Here is a 15,400-nt window from a genome sequence, read left to right as displayed (position 1 = left end):
AATCTTGAAATTTTTTTTTTCCATATTGCAAATTTATTTGAAAACCAAAAAATTTACCCAAGCTTGAATTTCCATAACCTGGGGGATGCCTGTACTGCATTAACTTTACTCAAGTTTATCATTACTTCTTGTGTAATGCATAAATTCTCTACCCAATAATTTATGGTTAGTTGAAAGGCAGTAATGACTAAGAAACACAACACATCATAATTATTAAATCATTTATTATACTTGGGTCAAGGAATACATGGTTATGTACAAGGCATGATGAGTCACTAACTGGTATATCAATATTACTCATTATTTACAAGCTAAACAATGGATGAATAATTCATAAAAAAGTTACAATGAGGCACAAAATACAACAAGTAATTGTGTTAAACAATGAGGATGAACACAGCTCTTAACCACAGTGATGTACTACAGGATGAACCTCATTAAAGACTCCCTCAAGTAACAAGAAAAGGAAGTGCATTAAAATACCAGTATGCCAATGCAGAACCACAATCACACTTTTTCACCCTACTTTTACGTCACGTCATAGAACATAGAACTTTTTCGTTGCATTTAGCACTGCCATAATTAGTTCTTGTTCAGTGTAATCACATATTATATATATATATACAATATATATAATTTTTTTTTTTTTGACGCACGTACCTAAACTTCTCCCTCTTGTTAAGGGTGCTACTTGAATAGGTTTAATTCTCAACAGTGAATTAATCCCCATTTCCTTGCTGCCAAAATCCTAATACATGTATTGAGCAAGGGATAACAGTCTTATGGACAGTTTCATTATTAAGTACTCCTGTAGGCATCAAAACATCAAATCCTATCCTCTTATGAAATAGTCCATTAAAACTTTCTGACCTTGTGGTAAAAATGAAGATAAGGCCCAGACTTAATTATAAGGAGTTTTGCACTATTGGAATCCCCCACCTTAAAAAATAGTATTCATTTTTAACATATCACGAAAGTGGCTGAACCAGGGCTCCATTTGTACAGCAGTGTAGATAATATGATTATTTGTTTGTCATGTACCTGAAAAAGACAGCCTTCCACAAGTTTATAACAAGCGCATTGGTACAATGCTAACCCTCGCCCACTGGTGCAGACATATTCGCGGACACGCACACACAGCCCAATTACAATACCCTCCCGTTCCCAGGGCGAGGCTTAACATATCACTGACATTGAAATGAAAGTGGCTGTACTGCTATGACAGGGCCCTAGTCAGCAAGCCAAGACTTTGATGATATAGTTTCATGTGTATTTAGTGGTGACAATGCAGCAGCAATTGCTACAGAAAATGATCTTCACTTGTACCATATTTCCTGGTCAAATCATAAATGTGTATAAGAATAAAAATAATACTGAAGTGAATCTTTAGCACAAAATTTTATCACTAACTTTTCAATTACCACCAATTAATGCTTATAGTTTAGCTAAGTTTAAGGGTGATTGCAAAATGAAATATCTTTATCATTATATAAACACACTCGACCAATTTAACTGACACATTCACTTATAACTTGCTACACAACAATGTTTCCCAAACAGTCAATTGAACAAGCACTAGCAGAACTGACAACAGTACCTCTGAAAGCACTAAACTGGACAATCAGTGCAGTAACACTTAGTCCTCTTTTAAAATATTAATTTGAAGCTATGTAGCAGTGTTACCTCTTATCTTTAATTTCTCAAAAGCACTGCCGCACATGCTTTTGCAAATATTGAAATAGAACTGGTGCTAGGCTAGGGGGTTGGCTACCTAAGAGTGCCAGCTTATCACATTTCATTTAAATATATTAATGTGCCGCTACAAATAGTTACTGCTTAACCTGACAACTTCAAATTTTGTCTTTCTTTGCATTCTATGTGGAAGAGATCATGAATGCATACTTGACTGGAAAAAAAGGCATATATTACCTGATGTGCTATTCAAACTGTATCTATCACAAATAACTTCCATTTGCAAAGGTATCAATTATGAGAAGTGACCACTGTGGCCTCAAAAGTTGTGGCTTAAATAGTGAATAATTTTATTATTCATAGAAACAGTAAACAAATCATATAATCTGTCATATTCATGTTTTTTTAGTGGTAAATAATGCATATATTATAGTCAAAGTCTTACCACTTACATATTTCATTCAACTGTGTTTTCAACCTGTGATGGGAATAACCTCTGGTTGTGGCACTGGTGGCATATCTTCCGTGTTCTCTATACAGTAACGGTTTTCGTCCTCGCTGTCAGCCGGGAATGACTTGGCAGAGCTCTTGTCTGCCTGTCCACTACTGGTACTACAGGCTTGACTTAAGCGATCATCACTACTCCATTTCTCACCAAAGCTCTCATCACTTTCTGCCACATGAACACCATTAATTGTTAGAGCTGAGTCAGGAGGAACTGCATTGACTTCAGATTGAGAACTATCAGCTGAGGATTTTGAAGACAAGTTTGATTCTGGGTGAGTCAGTACTTCCTCCATCTGACTCACCTTTGCTGCTTGCAAATTATTAGGTTCAACATCATCTGTAACATAGAAACAATAGCTTAATTACTGAGATAATGTACTGGTGTCTATCAATGAACTTAGTACATTTACAATAACTAAATACAGTGAACATATGTACCAAACCTTACAAACTCTAGCTAAATTGTGTCTGATCCTTAACCCTTATGCCCCAAGCAATGTAAGCTGTACAACATTAAGTACAGAACTGCATATTAATACTTACTACAGGGCTTGAGAACAAGTTCTTTGAGAATATCTGAGAGAGATATGACACCCACAACTCGACCCATCTCATCTACCACCACTAGACGATGTACTTCTGCCCGAACAATACGTTCCATAATGGTTCCAAATGTTTCGTTCAATGTGCAGCTATGAACTTGCTCAAACCACTCATTGCGATACTCGTTAGCTTTGCGTAGAGTCACATCTAGGTTATTGTATGTTCCCTCTGCTGCAAGGTTCTGTAAGACAAAGAAAATGGTTGAATACAAACATTGATAGAGTACTGTACTTATCTACGTACCAACCATAGTTTTCTAAGGAGGGAATTTCATTTTAGTACGAGTTTACACACATTTTTATATATTCTATGTTTCTGTACATACCAACAATCATACTATTAGAGAAAATTTACCAGAATTATATAATGGTTGCCCCTTGTGTAACGCGGATGGCCGGCCCTAGGGCTACCTAGGCGTGAACTTGTTTAAGGTGCAGAGGCTGTCGCCAACACAACAACCATACCCTAGTTAACGAGTTGCATGACTCGGTGTCAAGGAATAGTCTAAGAAGACCGGACAACTCGCCAACTGCACTGGCTAACCATTACCCCGGAATACGATCTACAAATCAATTAACATCCAGGTTCCCAATTACTGGTGGGTAGACAGAGGCAAATGGCGTAAAGAAACTTGCCCATAGTTTCACCCTGCCCAGGGATCGAACCCGGGTCTGCTTGCTTGCGAGGAAAGTATGCTGACCATTACACCAGAATGATATACCGTACTGTACATATACATACATCAAGATAAAGTCTGCCTAGTCTTAACACATATACAGTACCTGTATATTGTACAGTATATGGGAAGACAAGCGTAACACTTATGTCTAACTACATTCACAGCAATGATATACAAATAAACTAATTGATGACCCAACTCAATTTATCCTATTAACAGGCAACCTCAGCAGTGACAAGAAAATACTGATTCTTGAACATGCACACAATACTCACTATGACATCAAACTTGGCATAAATATCAACCAGTTTTCCTTCAGCATCTACAATGGGCAAGGCAGAGATTCTGTGTTCCACAAATTTGTTAAGAGCTTCTATAATGAGCGTATCCTGACTTGCTGTTTCTATGTTTTTATACGTGCCGATTTCCAGGTCCCTTAGAGGCTTCTGCAGGATGGACGGCTTGGGCAGCTCACTGATCTGTGGAAAAAAAGGTAAATGATGAGAAAAGATCTCTAAAATTATATGGACAGTATACATCAATATATGATAAATTCTCTCAACTAAATAGTGTACTGTATTTAGAAAGGTGTTTTAAGCCCTGGAGATTGAAAATGTTTTGATAATAAAAATAAAGATATATCCATTATGTAATCTACGTCTCTTTTTTTTATGTCCCCTTTAATCCTATGTGCGGGCCGGGATGAACCACCAGAGGAAATGGTAAAGGAGAGAAAAACAAGAAAATGTAAATTATTCAAGTGTGATCAGTTACATAAAATGATGATGAAGCAAATCAAAGGTCTGTGTATGTGGCCCTATTTGCTTTCAAAATCACATTAATACACTTTTCTGCCCCCAAAACTATGGTATTTACAGACCAAACCATGCACTATATTTAGGACCTCTCTCTTACTTGTGGTTTCACAAAGAGAAAAGCCTAACTACATTTTCACCACTTCACAAGAAATTACCTTGAGCACTTCAATTCCAAATTTCCAATGTAAAATACTTTGGGAACTATGGACTTAAAGAAAACCTTTAAAAGTATTGTACCTGTGAAATTATAAAAAATATGATTGTGCTTTAACCCTTCAACAGTGGCCATAATCAATGAAACTTAACTGAAGGGATGGCAGCCATTGTCAGTGGACATTCCATGGTCTGTGTGTTCCATTTTTGTAAACGAGGGCACAGTAGGAAATCCTTAGCCAACTCTTAAGGGTTAACAAGAGGCGTGTTTTTAAAGTCTTTCTTAATTGAATTCTCACTAAACTGGACCTATTTTCTCATAATATCTTAGGTTAAAAGCAGAGATTTATTTCAAACCCAAAATGCCCATTTCAAAATTTTCACCCAAAACCTAATCTAACAATGAGTTAATACAGAGGTGATAATGGAAGATGCATAGTTTGTAGTTATTACAGCTAAGATTTATGCTGCTTGTATTTGGCCTGGCAATGCAAATACAGGGGTGTACAGAAAACAAAATATGATAGAACTAATTCTGCTCCCCTCTCACTGAATAAGACTACTATCACCAATTGCCTCGCACATTTAAGACATTTTTATAGTAAATATGATTTTGATGATATTCTTTAATTCTCTAGGGTTTGATAATGTTTGATATACTATTGTAGTAGTGTTGATAAAATATTCAGTAAATCTCGGTAACAACATTCATACTTTCTAATGCAGCCACTGCTTCTCACCAGGACAGTACAGGGCAGTTGCTGCTGGTTTAGTTGGACATATTTGTATACTTTAAGACCTTTTACAGTTAAAATCAGGTTTGCTTGGGTATTTTTATGTGAGTTAGTTTGATGGAAAATGTGGTGTTTCAGATATTTGGGCATTATTAACTAGTATGTAAGGAGGTCATGGTTGCAATGAAAAATGTGTAATATACAAAGAACCTTATAAAAAGTGGAATTAGGCTAGAATTATTATATTGGCTCTATATGTGAGTGGTAAGAGAAGACAGAGGACAGCAGTGAACAACTATAGAGGATAATATTGCATAGTTTTGGGGGAAGGATGTGCAGCACATGGATGACACTATATTGTGTGAATTAATGTGAATAAAACATATGCGGCCTTGTTTAAGAAAGAAAATACCATTCCAGAACATCTATTACAGAGATATGCATTTGCTCATTCTTGTACTAGTATTGTAGGAAAGACTTTATATAATTAATATATATATATATATATATATATATATATATATATATATATATATATATATATATATATATATATATATATATATATATATATATATATATATATATACATACATACATACATGTATATATATATGGTGGAATATTGAGTAAGGAGAAATAATATTTGTTTAAAAATGAGTGCAAATATACTTACATATAAGTAAAGGAACTTGAGAATGCGCTTGTGTGTGACAATATACAGAACATTGCCAGTGGCGGGATCAATAACAGGGAGACGGTGAATTTTATGATGGATGAGAGATCGTATTGCAACATACAGAGACTCGTCTGGTCGAATGCTGATCAATGGCCGTACTTCATCCTCCAACACGGCTGGAAAAGTTAAAGTTTATAAATACTGTGCTGTACTCGCAAAAAAGAAACAGGATATGAATTTATGCAGATATTCAAGGATTAATGTGCTTGCATACCAATTTTAAAATTTTTAAATGTAAAACATATATTTTTCTAAGGCTTACACTATTTATTGAAAAATATTTTGCTCCTAGTGTATGTTATCATCAAATTAGATCTTACGTTGGGTTTTACTATAAAGCTTGGGTGGGTTACTCACAATTTCCATTTCAACCCTAACTTTTCTTACAGTAGACCTTCATTCCCCCATATCAATGACAAAATGGTCTAGATGTTTGTGAATACAGGTTTTCACAACATGGAAGAAACATACTAATAGTACTCACACCTGCTTTCTATTTTGCAATGGTTAAAAACCTTAAACCTACTGAATGGCCATGTTAATTTAAGTTTTACTAATTTTTCTTTCCCTATCTTTAAAATGGATGGCAGGAGCAAGGTAATATAGTTCCTCTGCATACTACAGCCAGGGTAGAGAAAGTAAAGCTTAACTTTATACTTACTGCGCCAAGTTTCAAGCCGATGGTCCTCTAGCTCTTCCATTTTACGATTGGGTGAGTTATAGAAATTCTGAAGAATGCGGATGAAGTCTGTGATTGTGAGCATTCCCACAAATTGTTGTCGTCCAGAATCCCAGACCGGGGCAGCTCGTACTCCATTATACACCAGTGCAAAGAAGGCCTGTAACAAATATGTGATCAATCACTTCCACTTAGATAGTAAAAATATGTGCATTACAGTAATGCCCCACTGAGAGGGACCCCAAGTCATATACTTTGCTTTACTACTCTAGATCCTGGGGCTTTTTTCTATTACAACAATATATGAAAAGTCATAGAGTCAATGGTTAGTTACAAATTCAAGTACTACACTCCCCTTACTGACACCATCTTCACAGCAAGTCTTTCTTATCAAACTAGAGAGAATTATCAAGATGAAAGTAGGAATCTCACCTTCTTAACCTGGAGCCTGGTGTCAAAAACCACGAGTTTGGCACTGATGGGAATGAGGTCATACGTGTGATGGAACTCAAAGAATTTCACAAAAATTTGCGTTTCATCCTCCTCTGCAAGAAAGATAGATACAAATAATGTATAATAGTCAAAACAAAAATGTTTAGCTAACTCTTTAAGGTTTCTACATTCTTGCACCAAAATGTTAGGTCTCTATGTAAAAAAATCCGCTTGATTTTTTATTAGATTTTTTTTTTGTACACCAACCAGATGCTTAACAAATTCTCATCATAAAATCTCATTATACATTAATAATGAAAAAAGAATAAGTATAATTTTACTAAATAACACATTTATTACTTATATTATTTGGGAATAAAGTAGTGTAAAAAATAAAATATTAATAAATGTTGAGCTTCATATTAAAACTCAGTGTATAGCCTGGCTGTGTTGGTCAGACCACTTACACATTGGGGATGTGTGGAATATTGATGCTCCGTGTTTAAGCTTGTCATTCAAAGTGCTTGTAATATTGGTATACACTGTAATTAACACTCAAGCATTTTGAGGTGAATCATATAAAATCATTGGGTAAAATTTTTGCAGCGGTGACACTAATTGCGTAATTTAATAAAAAAACAAGATAACTATCAATTTCTCATGTGTGGAGTTCCACTGTCCATCAATCTCCTCCTGTCAGCTGTGCTGGTAGCTCATGTGTCCCTCTAACTCTTCTCCCACCCTTCCCACTATTTGTTGTATAAAAATTTAAGAGCAACTATTGGAAAACTCATAAATTTTCCCTTCTAAAACTATGATAATACTTTGGTACGTTTGTGAGAAAATAACTGATGTAATGTTAGTAACACCTTTTTTTTTTCTTTATACAGAGTGAAAAAAGTCTTATTCCCGTTTTTCCCCTCTGCTTACGTTAAAGCCAAAACATTTATGGAGCCAGTGATAAATTGCCCACAGAATATAGATTCCCAGACTGCAAGTGTGGAAACTTAAAAACTTACTTGCACAAGAGGGTTTATCACAAGCAAAACCATACATAAAGGGTGCTAATTTAGTATAGTAGATATGATTCACCTGGAAATCCATCACGGAAGATGATGCAACAGAATTTAACTTAATTGGTCTAATGTAAACTTAAGGTAGGCCTGTAAGAAAGTCATAATGTTTTACAAAAGAATCTCTATGGGACAAAAAGGAAACTTGTGACTGATGTTTAAACTTATTAAGAGACAACCCAGTTTCTGGAAATCCAACCTTGAGCTCTACAATACCCCGGACTCAAAACTGGAGAAAGATGAAGAAAGAGAGAGAGGGGGGGATGACTAATCTGACTTGATGGCTAGAGGCTTATTCAGTAAGAATTCCTCCTTATCTCCCTCTGTTTCCAGAGGACTAAAAACTTGAGGAGCAGCAATGATTATTACACATATCTGGGTTCTAATAAAACACTAAATCAGACACTGGAAATTACCATGAGAACAAGAAAGGGAGAGAGAAAGAGATATTTATGATGTAACTCAGGGTCAAAGCATCTTTACTGGCCTAAATGTGGGCTAGAGCTCAGTGGATAGTTTCTTCCCTTATCACCTGTAGTCTCACATACCCTTAACAAAACAACAGAGGAATCGTAGAGGATGAATAACTGTGATTTCTACTTGGAATTTTAGGTACTGTAGTCTAGGATAAAACACTCAATGACATTTCCTATATCGCACCAAGACTGTACAATTGGTTGCCTGCATCCATGAAGCAGCTGACTTCTGTGGAGGCCAAGAAACAACTTAAGACCTTTCTTTTTCAGAAAACTTTTGACCCTGAAGAGGATACAGGGTTTAGGAAGTGTTACAACTTAAGGGTATATGAATGGATACAAATCCAACTATCACTTTTTGTGATTTTTTTTGTAGTATTATACTGTATTTCCTTTTCTTCTCAGATACTTGACTTGGCAGTGTTTTGAGTGCTAGTGAAGTTTTAAGAACTGACACTTTTGAGAAACAAAAGACCAGATATTATTATTATCATCATCTTGATCTCATGACACTTAGCGAAGAGTTAATAGTCATGATACACAATCTAACTGTCTTTAAGTTTAATACAGTGTCTTTGTGGTACATCAAGGCGCTGCTGGCCTCACAACACAGAAACGTGGGCCTAAATAAATGATGACTTCTGGCTGGGATTAAAATGAATTTAAAAGACCAAGACTCGGCCAAAAACTAACGGAAAGGAACCATCTTGTGACAAGGACATCAATCATTCATATAAAGATTTTCAATAAGTTTAAATAAATTCTGATACAAAAAGACAAGTAAATTTTAAGAGTCCAAGAGACAAGACACCACACATTTTAAATCCTGTATGAGTGGGATGAGAAAACCTGACATTTTGGGTTCAGGCATTTTTCACAAGTTACAACACAGGCAATTTATAAACAATAACAATGTTAGTGTGTTAAAAAGAGATAAACAATTAGAAAAAAAAAATGTTTTGTAAAGTAGGATTCATTGCACTAACATGTAAGAACCGTGACACTGTCATTTGATGTGTCCACCTTAGTATTTTTCTCAATTCAATGAACTAATTCGAACCACCCCTTTCCATTAAATAAAAATTTCCGCTAAATCGAAATTCCATTATTTTCGCTCGCTTTAGCGATTTTGTTCACTAAATCAAGCATGATTCTGTTAAATTCTGTGCCAATCCACTGCTTGGCATGTGGTGTTTGTATATATTCTCTTAGTCTGTGTCCTGCCATCACTGCATGTGTTGTTCACTGCTACCTCTCGGTCAACTCACTACTGTGCTTAGACATCAAGCCAAAAGTCTCTCGGAAGTCTCAGAAAGGAACTGGTGTGGGGGAAAAGTCAAAAGAGTGCAGCTATCAATTGGAAAAGGTTTGGAAATTCTAGAAAAAAAATTAAAAGAAACACAAAACCCCCTAGTAATGCTTCTATGTACATATGTGTTTGAGGTGTCTCCGTAGGTGTGAGCGTATTAATGGAATTAACCTCGATTTCACGAACTAGTTCACTAAATCAAGTGAAAAATAACGGAAAAATTCTGCTAAATCAAGAGGTCGTTATACTGGATTCTATTAAATCAAGTGAAAAATAATGGAAACATTTTTTTCTGCTAAATCAAGAATTCGTTATACTGGATTCTATTAAATTGAGAGTATACTGTATAAGTCAAACCCATTTTCAATCATAAACATTTGTCGATATATACTGTATTTACTCCCACACCTTTGTAAGTCATTCACACACACACAAGATCTACAACTACATTCACATCACTACCAAGACTTTGTGGCTTGGTCCACCTGATCTTTGGCTACAGTACAAAGTGAGTGACAAGCCAAGTTGTGGAATGATGTGATCCAGATGTTCCTTGTTTATCCGATAACACAACATACAGTACAGTACTAAGAAAGAATGCAAAGACTCACATCCCCTCAGCTGAAAAATTACCATGAAAATAATAAACAAATGAGACCTACACACTGTCTTCTGCTCGAGGTTCTCCACTTATCAGCTCTCCATTACAGCAGAGGGCAACATGCAAAATTGTACAAGTTCACTGCTTCAGGTGGAACAAATGGCTACTTCAACCGTGCCACAATATCACATAATATTTTAAATAAGCCATGGAGCTGTAAACATTTTAATATGATCAAATCACAAACATTCTAGGAGTGTTGGTAATGAGAACACTGTTGAAATGGCAGCCTCTCTCTTCCTACCCCAACACAAATTACAGTACGTATGTCTGCTCAGTATCAACTTCATCACACTTCATGGGGCATAATTCGAAAGTGGCATATACGTGTTCAATATTCCCAGATTTAGCAACAAACACCTCCAGCACCATGATCATATACCGTACAGTATATAAAAAAATTCAGCCCCATTTTACGGAAATTGTAGTTCCGTAGGAAATCATGAAATCTCCATAAAAAATGTTTACATTGACTTTTAAATTTAAAATAGCAAAATTCCTAATTGTATACATGTGTGTAAGCATGCACACATGGAGGGGGGAATAAAAAAATGAATAAAATAAAATAAAAATCCTGCCTAAGATTTTTGTGGAAATTATTGAATGTTTGTATTGCAACATCAACATTGTCCTTACTCAGAGGAGACCTCACACACCAGCAAGTAAAGACAATATTATGGTTGCATTATAAGCATTCTCGTGATCTCCACAAAAAATACAGGGTATGTAAAGCAGTGTGAATACATTTCTCTAAGGCCAAAAATTTCCAACCTCTTATTATTTTGGAGTTTGATCCGAACAAAATTTCCAATCACACAAACATCATTTTTCCATATTCCTCCACTCTTTTAAGGTTGGGAGGGATAAAAATGAATACTGTAAGCCTGTTGTTACATCCATTATACTGTACAAATTCTGTCACGTACAGTTTGCAAACAAAGGGAATTCGGCAGGGAGGGAGTGTGAGCTACACCCACCACACAATTTAAAAAATAAATTTGTGGCGTGGAAAGAAAACTGCAATTTTAATCACCACCTTCATTAGATGTTACCAAGTCCCCACCTGCCCATATCCTCCCATAAACCACTTTCCTCTGTCCCTGCTGATTTTTTTTTTGTCCACAACTACATGCAGTATTATTTTAGAACTATAAGTTCTGTATTTACTAAGTGTAGCTGTTATAGTTTACAGTACAGTGAATGACTACATCTTTTCCTGTCACAGCAGTCTTACTTGAACTGCCTCTAACACAAATTCCAAATCCTTTCCATCACAACTTCACATCTCATTATCCAACAGGATGGGCAGGCAGTCTCTATAATATACTAAAAAAAATTACCTAATTTACCCCTAACTTGCTTTAATCAAACCTGAAGTTAGAATGGAAATGCTATCAGAAATATCAACACTTGACAGCAGAGGAGAGAAAGCTAAACAGTAACCATTCAATGTTAAGCACAAGGACCGTGAATTGTTGAATTTTGAGAATGTACGACAACCCCTATCCCAGCAAGTAAGTACAAGTAGTGACTCCCTGAAGCACAGCTCAAATACTGAATAAAATCTATAAAAGATTACTAAATACAATTACTGATAACACAGGAATGTAAAATGACAGTCATAAAGAGAAGTTAAAAAAAAAAAAAAAATCAAATACAGTACCATATTATGATAGTAATTTATATCCATTTATTTATTTAATTTGGCTATAGACATCAGTAGATATTGTGCCTTAAAAGATATACTGATTACAATAAGTTTTGTTTTGCATTCATTAATATTTTTCATTCTATCTATAAATTAGTTCATTACCTTCAGTAATTCTTCACTACTGTACTATCATTTCACAGGGTAACTTAATTTACCTTTAATGATGCTGAGAAGTTCATCAGTATCAGCTTTGCAGACGGGTTCAAATACAGAGATTTTAGAGAGGGGATAAACCGCCTCATCATCTTCAAAGTCTGCTGACAAATAGTTACTGTATGTGTAAAGGCAAATTGACATTGTGATTAAATAATCAAGACTTTACTATACACACCACTGCCAGGAGCGTCCGCCTAAAAGATCAATGGGTTCTCGAAGCTTTCGCCTTGTTATTCAGTTGCTCGACTCCTCAAACATTTTTATATTGCTATTTATTATATGTATATCTTTAATGACTTTAGAGACGACATTCATATTGCTTTTCCTTCTCAAGTTACAAACAGACACAGGATAATTTATTATATTTACAAAAATTTTCACAAAGGCTTAAACTATTTACAGTTTTTGTTCTCACTTCCAGCTCTCCAGTACACAATTACAGTACTTCAACATGAACACATCCTGTCTATATTTCTTCCCAGAACTTCAATTATCATCAATCTATCCATTGTCAAGATGCATCATACCACATGATATTTGTGATTTCACACACAATTTTCTTGAGGATAAGGTATATCCCACCTTGAATATTCCTTAAAGTTCAGTCCAGGCCAAGTTGTTTCTTAGGCTTACTACAGTTCAGGTCAATCATGCAACCCAACTTTAGGTCTTTTGTTCACTACTGAATTTGGTTGGTTATCCTCCTGGTGGTGAAGTGGTGTGAACTATTTCACTTGAATGTAATTAACTTGTGCAACTGAGACAATGAGTTTATGTGGTCTTGTTTATGTGAAGAGAGCCAGCTGAGTCTGGGTTGCGAGGAGGAGCAGGAGTAAGGCAGCCACTGCCACCACTTGTGCCAACATACTGGCTGGCTCTCTCTATCTGAACCTTCTGGCACCTGCCACCATCTGCCCTTGCTTACACCTTGGCCTTTTTATTAACATCTTCCCTTTATTTTACAAAAGTAAGAATTTAGCAGAAAGCTGTTTAATAAACTATAAAAATTACCTCAACAAAAACCAGACCTATTGATAGTTTTATATAACAATAACACAAATAATAACACAAAAATCAAATTTATCCATCTAATGTGTATGATGCTTAGCAACAATTTCCAGGTATAATAAGAAAGGAGAAAAATGGAATCCATGTCCAAATCTCGTACCTATGAAGCTGAAGACTCGGCCAACAACGCATCCAAAACAGGTGGGACTAAAATAGTCCACTGAGAGGTCGGCTCAGCCAGGCTGCCAAATCTCCCTCACTTTCAGATACCCTCACTCAGTGCTTTCATTTTTTATAAACTTTTCCATTTTCACTAAAATAAATCTTCACTTGATTGAAAACCACTAGGTAACAAAATTCAAGTTACATATGGCTGTAATATGTATATAAAAAAAAAAAAAAAATCAGGAACCCAAATTAAGGAATCAAATCCAAATATTATCATTATCAGCAAGCTCGACCCTTACCACAACTTCTCACCCCTAATTTGTTCACTGATAACAACTATCAACTTTCCATCTTTAATATCTATTTCTACCCAAACTTCTATATATAAAAAAATAAAATAAAAATTACCCAGACAAAATCTTTACCTATTTTGCTTAACAGTATAGTACCTAACTCAACCCAAAACACCTGTTCCCTAACGTGCCTACCATCACTATTACAACCCTTTCTTACAACTTGACTGTACTAGCACCATTACAACCTTTCCTCACCACAATATAGCTTACCGGTCCTGTACTCGTCACTTCTTATATCATGCTACCATCACCAACCCTAATTTCATCAATCTCCACTGCTACCCTTCACTTTATTACTTTCAAATATAAGTACAGGAGCAATAAAATTTTCCCCCAGATGTCTTCAAAACCTCTGAAATCATTACATTTTTTCAAGTTTGGCTCCTCTACCTTCATGAACTTGCCCTTCCCCTTTATTTTTCAAGAAACCATTATATACAGCAAAATTCTGATGACAAGGCTGTCTTTAAAGTCTTTATGAGCCTTAAATTATGAACTTATTGAACTTAATCTGGGTTTAAAGAAGGCAGTGGGATGGACATCCATTGCATGTGCTTCTAACTGTTGGCCGAGTTCTTCAGTAAGGAGGACACTCAAAACATGACCACAAGTACTGTATTATAATGTCATACAATTTTTTGGGGAAAATAACAATACAGTCAACCCTCGCTTTACGCGGCCCCACTTTACGCGTTTACGCGGTACCCTGCCGAACACGGAATGCTCACTGTCCGTGGTGTGTGTACCCTTTTACGCGGAGAGCGGCGCGAGCAGGGTGCGCACAAGGTCGCCCAGTCATCAAAACATTACCGAGTTCTTCACCCGCCACAGCCGGCCCAAGTCAGTGATAATGATAGTGAGGATATGGACTTTGAGGGGTTTGACAAAGAGGCCCTGCAAGCCTCTGTGGTGGATAGTGATACAATTGATACAAGTGATACAGGTGAGGGCCAATAATCTGCCCTCTGCCTCGAAACCAACCCCCCATCCCCGTGTGCCCAGCCATCTTTTCTACTAATGTAAGTGTTAAAAAACCTAATATTATTGATATTTCTCTTAATTATTAATTGTGTGTGCATACCATCATAAAATTAAGAAGTTATTTTTACTACAACGTAGGTATTGTGTCTGAAAAAGTGGAGTTTGGGGGTCGGCCCGGTCTCTATTTCAATTAATCCCATATGTTATGTTGTTCACTTTACGCGTTTCTCACTTTACGAGGGCCGCCGTGGGTTCAATTGACTGCGTAAAGTGAGAGTTCACTGTAATTTATAAACGCTTTCTTTTTTCCTTGAAAATTCAAACTTGTCTGTACTGTATACAGTAATGATCTTGCAAATAGTATTACAAACAGAAAATTAAGAGCAACATTATGAACCCCCAAAACACCTAACCTAGTTAAGGTATAATTTAGCTACAGTACATTAAAAATGACTTTAAATGAAA

At 35.9% G+C, this 15,400-nt stretch overlaps 1 protein-coding gene across 5 annotated transcripts in view; it reads right to left on the bottom strand.

The window, feature by feature from the left end:
• Positions 1-204: 204 nt before the first annotated feature.
• Positions 205-15,400, bottom strand: part of LOC121876850 — a 242,024-nt gene continuing 226,828 nt past the window's right edge. For all 5 annotated transcript variants that reach the window (XM_042382317.1, XM_042382312.1, XM_042382314.1 and 2 more), the window contains 6 exons: positions 7,037-7,149; positions 6,587-6,764; positions 5,863-6,041; positions 3,757-3,960; positions 2,743-2,983; positions 205-2,536 (listed from right to left, as the gene is read on the bottom strand). In XM_042382317.1, the coding sequence (XP_042238251.1) occupies positions 2,166-2,536; positions 2,743-2,983; positions 3,757-3,960; positions 5,863-6,041; positions 6,587-6,764; positions 7,037-7,149 (1,286 nt within the window). In that variant the 3' untranslated portion in view covers positions 205-2,165. The remainder of the gene's footprint in view (positions 2,537-2,742; positions 2,984-3,756; positions 3,961-5,862; positions 6,042-6,586; positions 6,765-7,036; positions 7,150-15,400) is intronic.

This window comes from Homarus americanus, unplaced genomic scaffold, assembly GCF_018991925.1.
Source record: "Homarus americanus isolate GMGI-L3 unplaced genomic scaffold, GMGI_Hamer_2.0 scaffold50281, whole genome shotgun sequence".
NCBI classification, from domain to species: domain Eukaryota; kingdom Metazoa; phylum Arthropoda; class Malacostraca; order Decapoda; family Nephropidae; genus Homarus; species Homarus americanus.
Note: the sequence above shows the minus strand (reverse complement) of the source record. Positions and strands in the feature narration are given on the sequence as shown.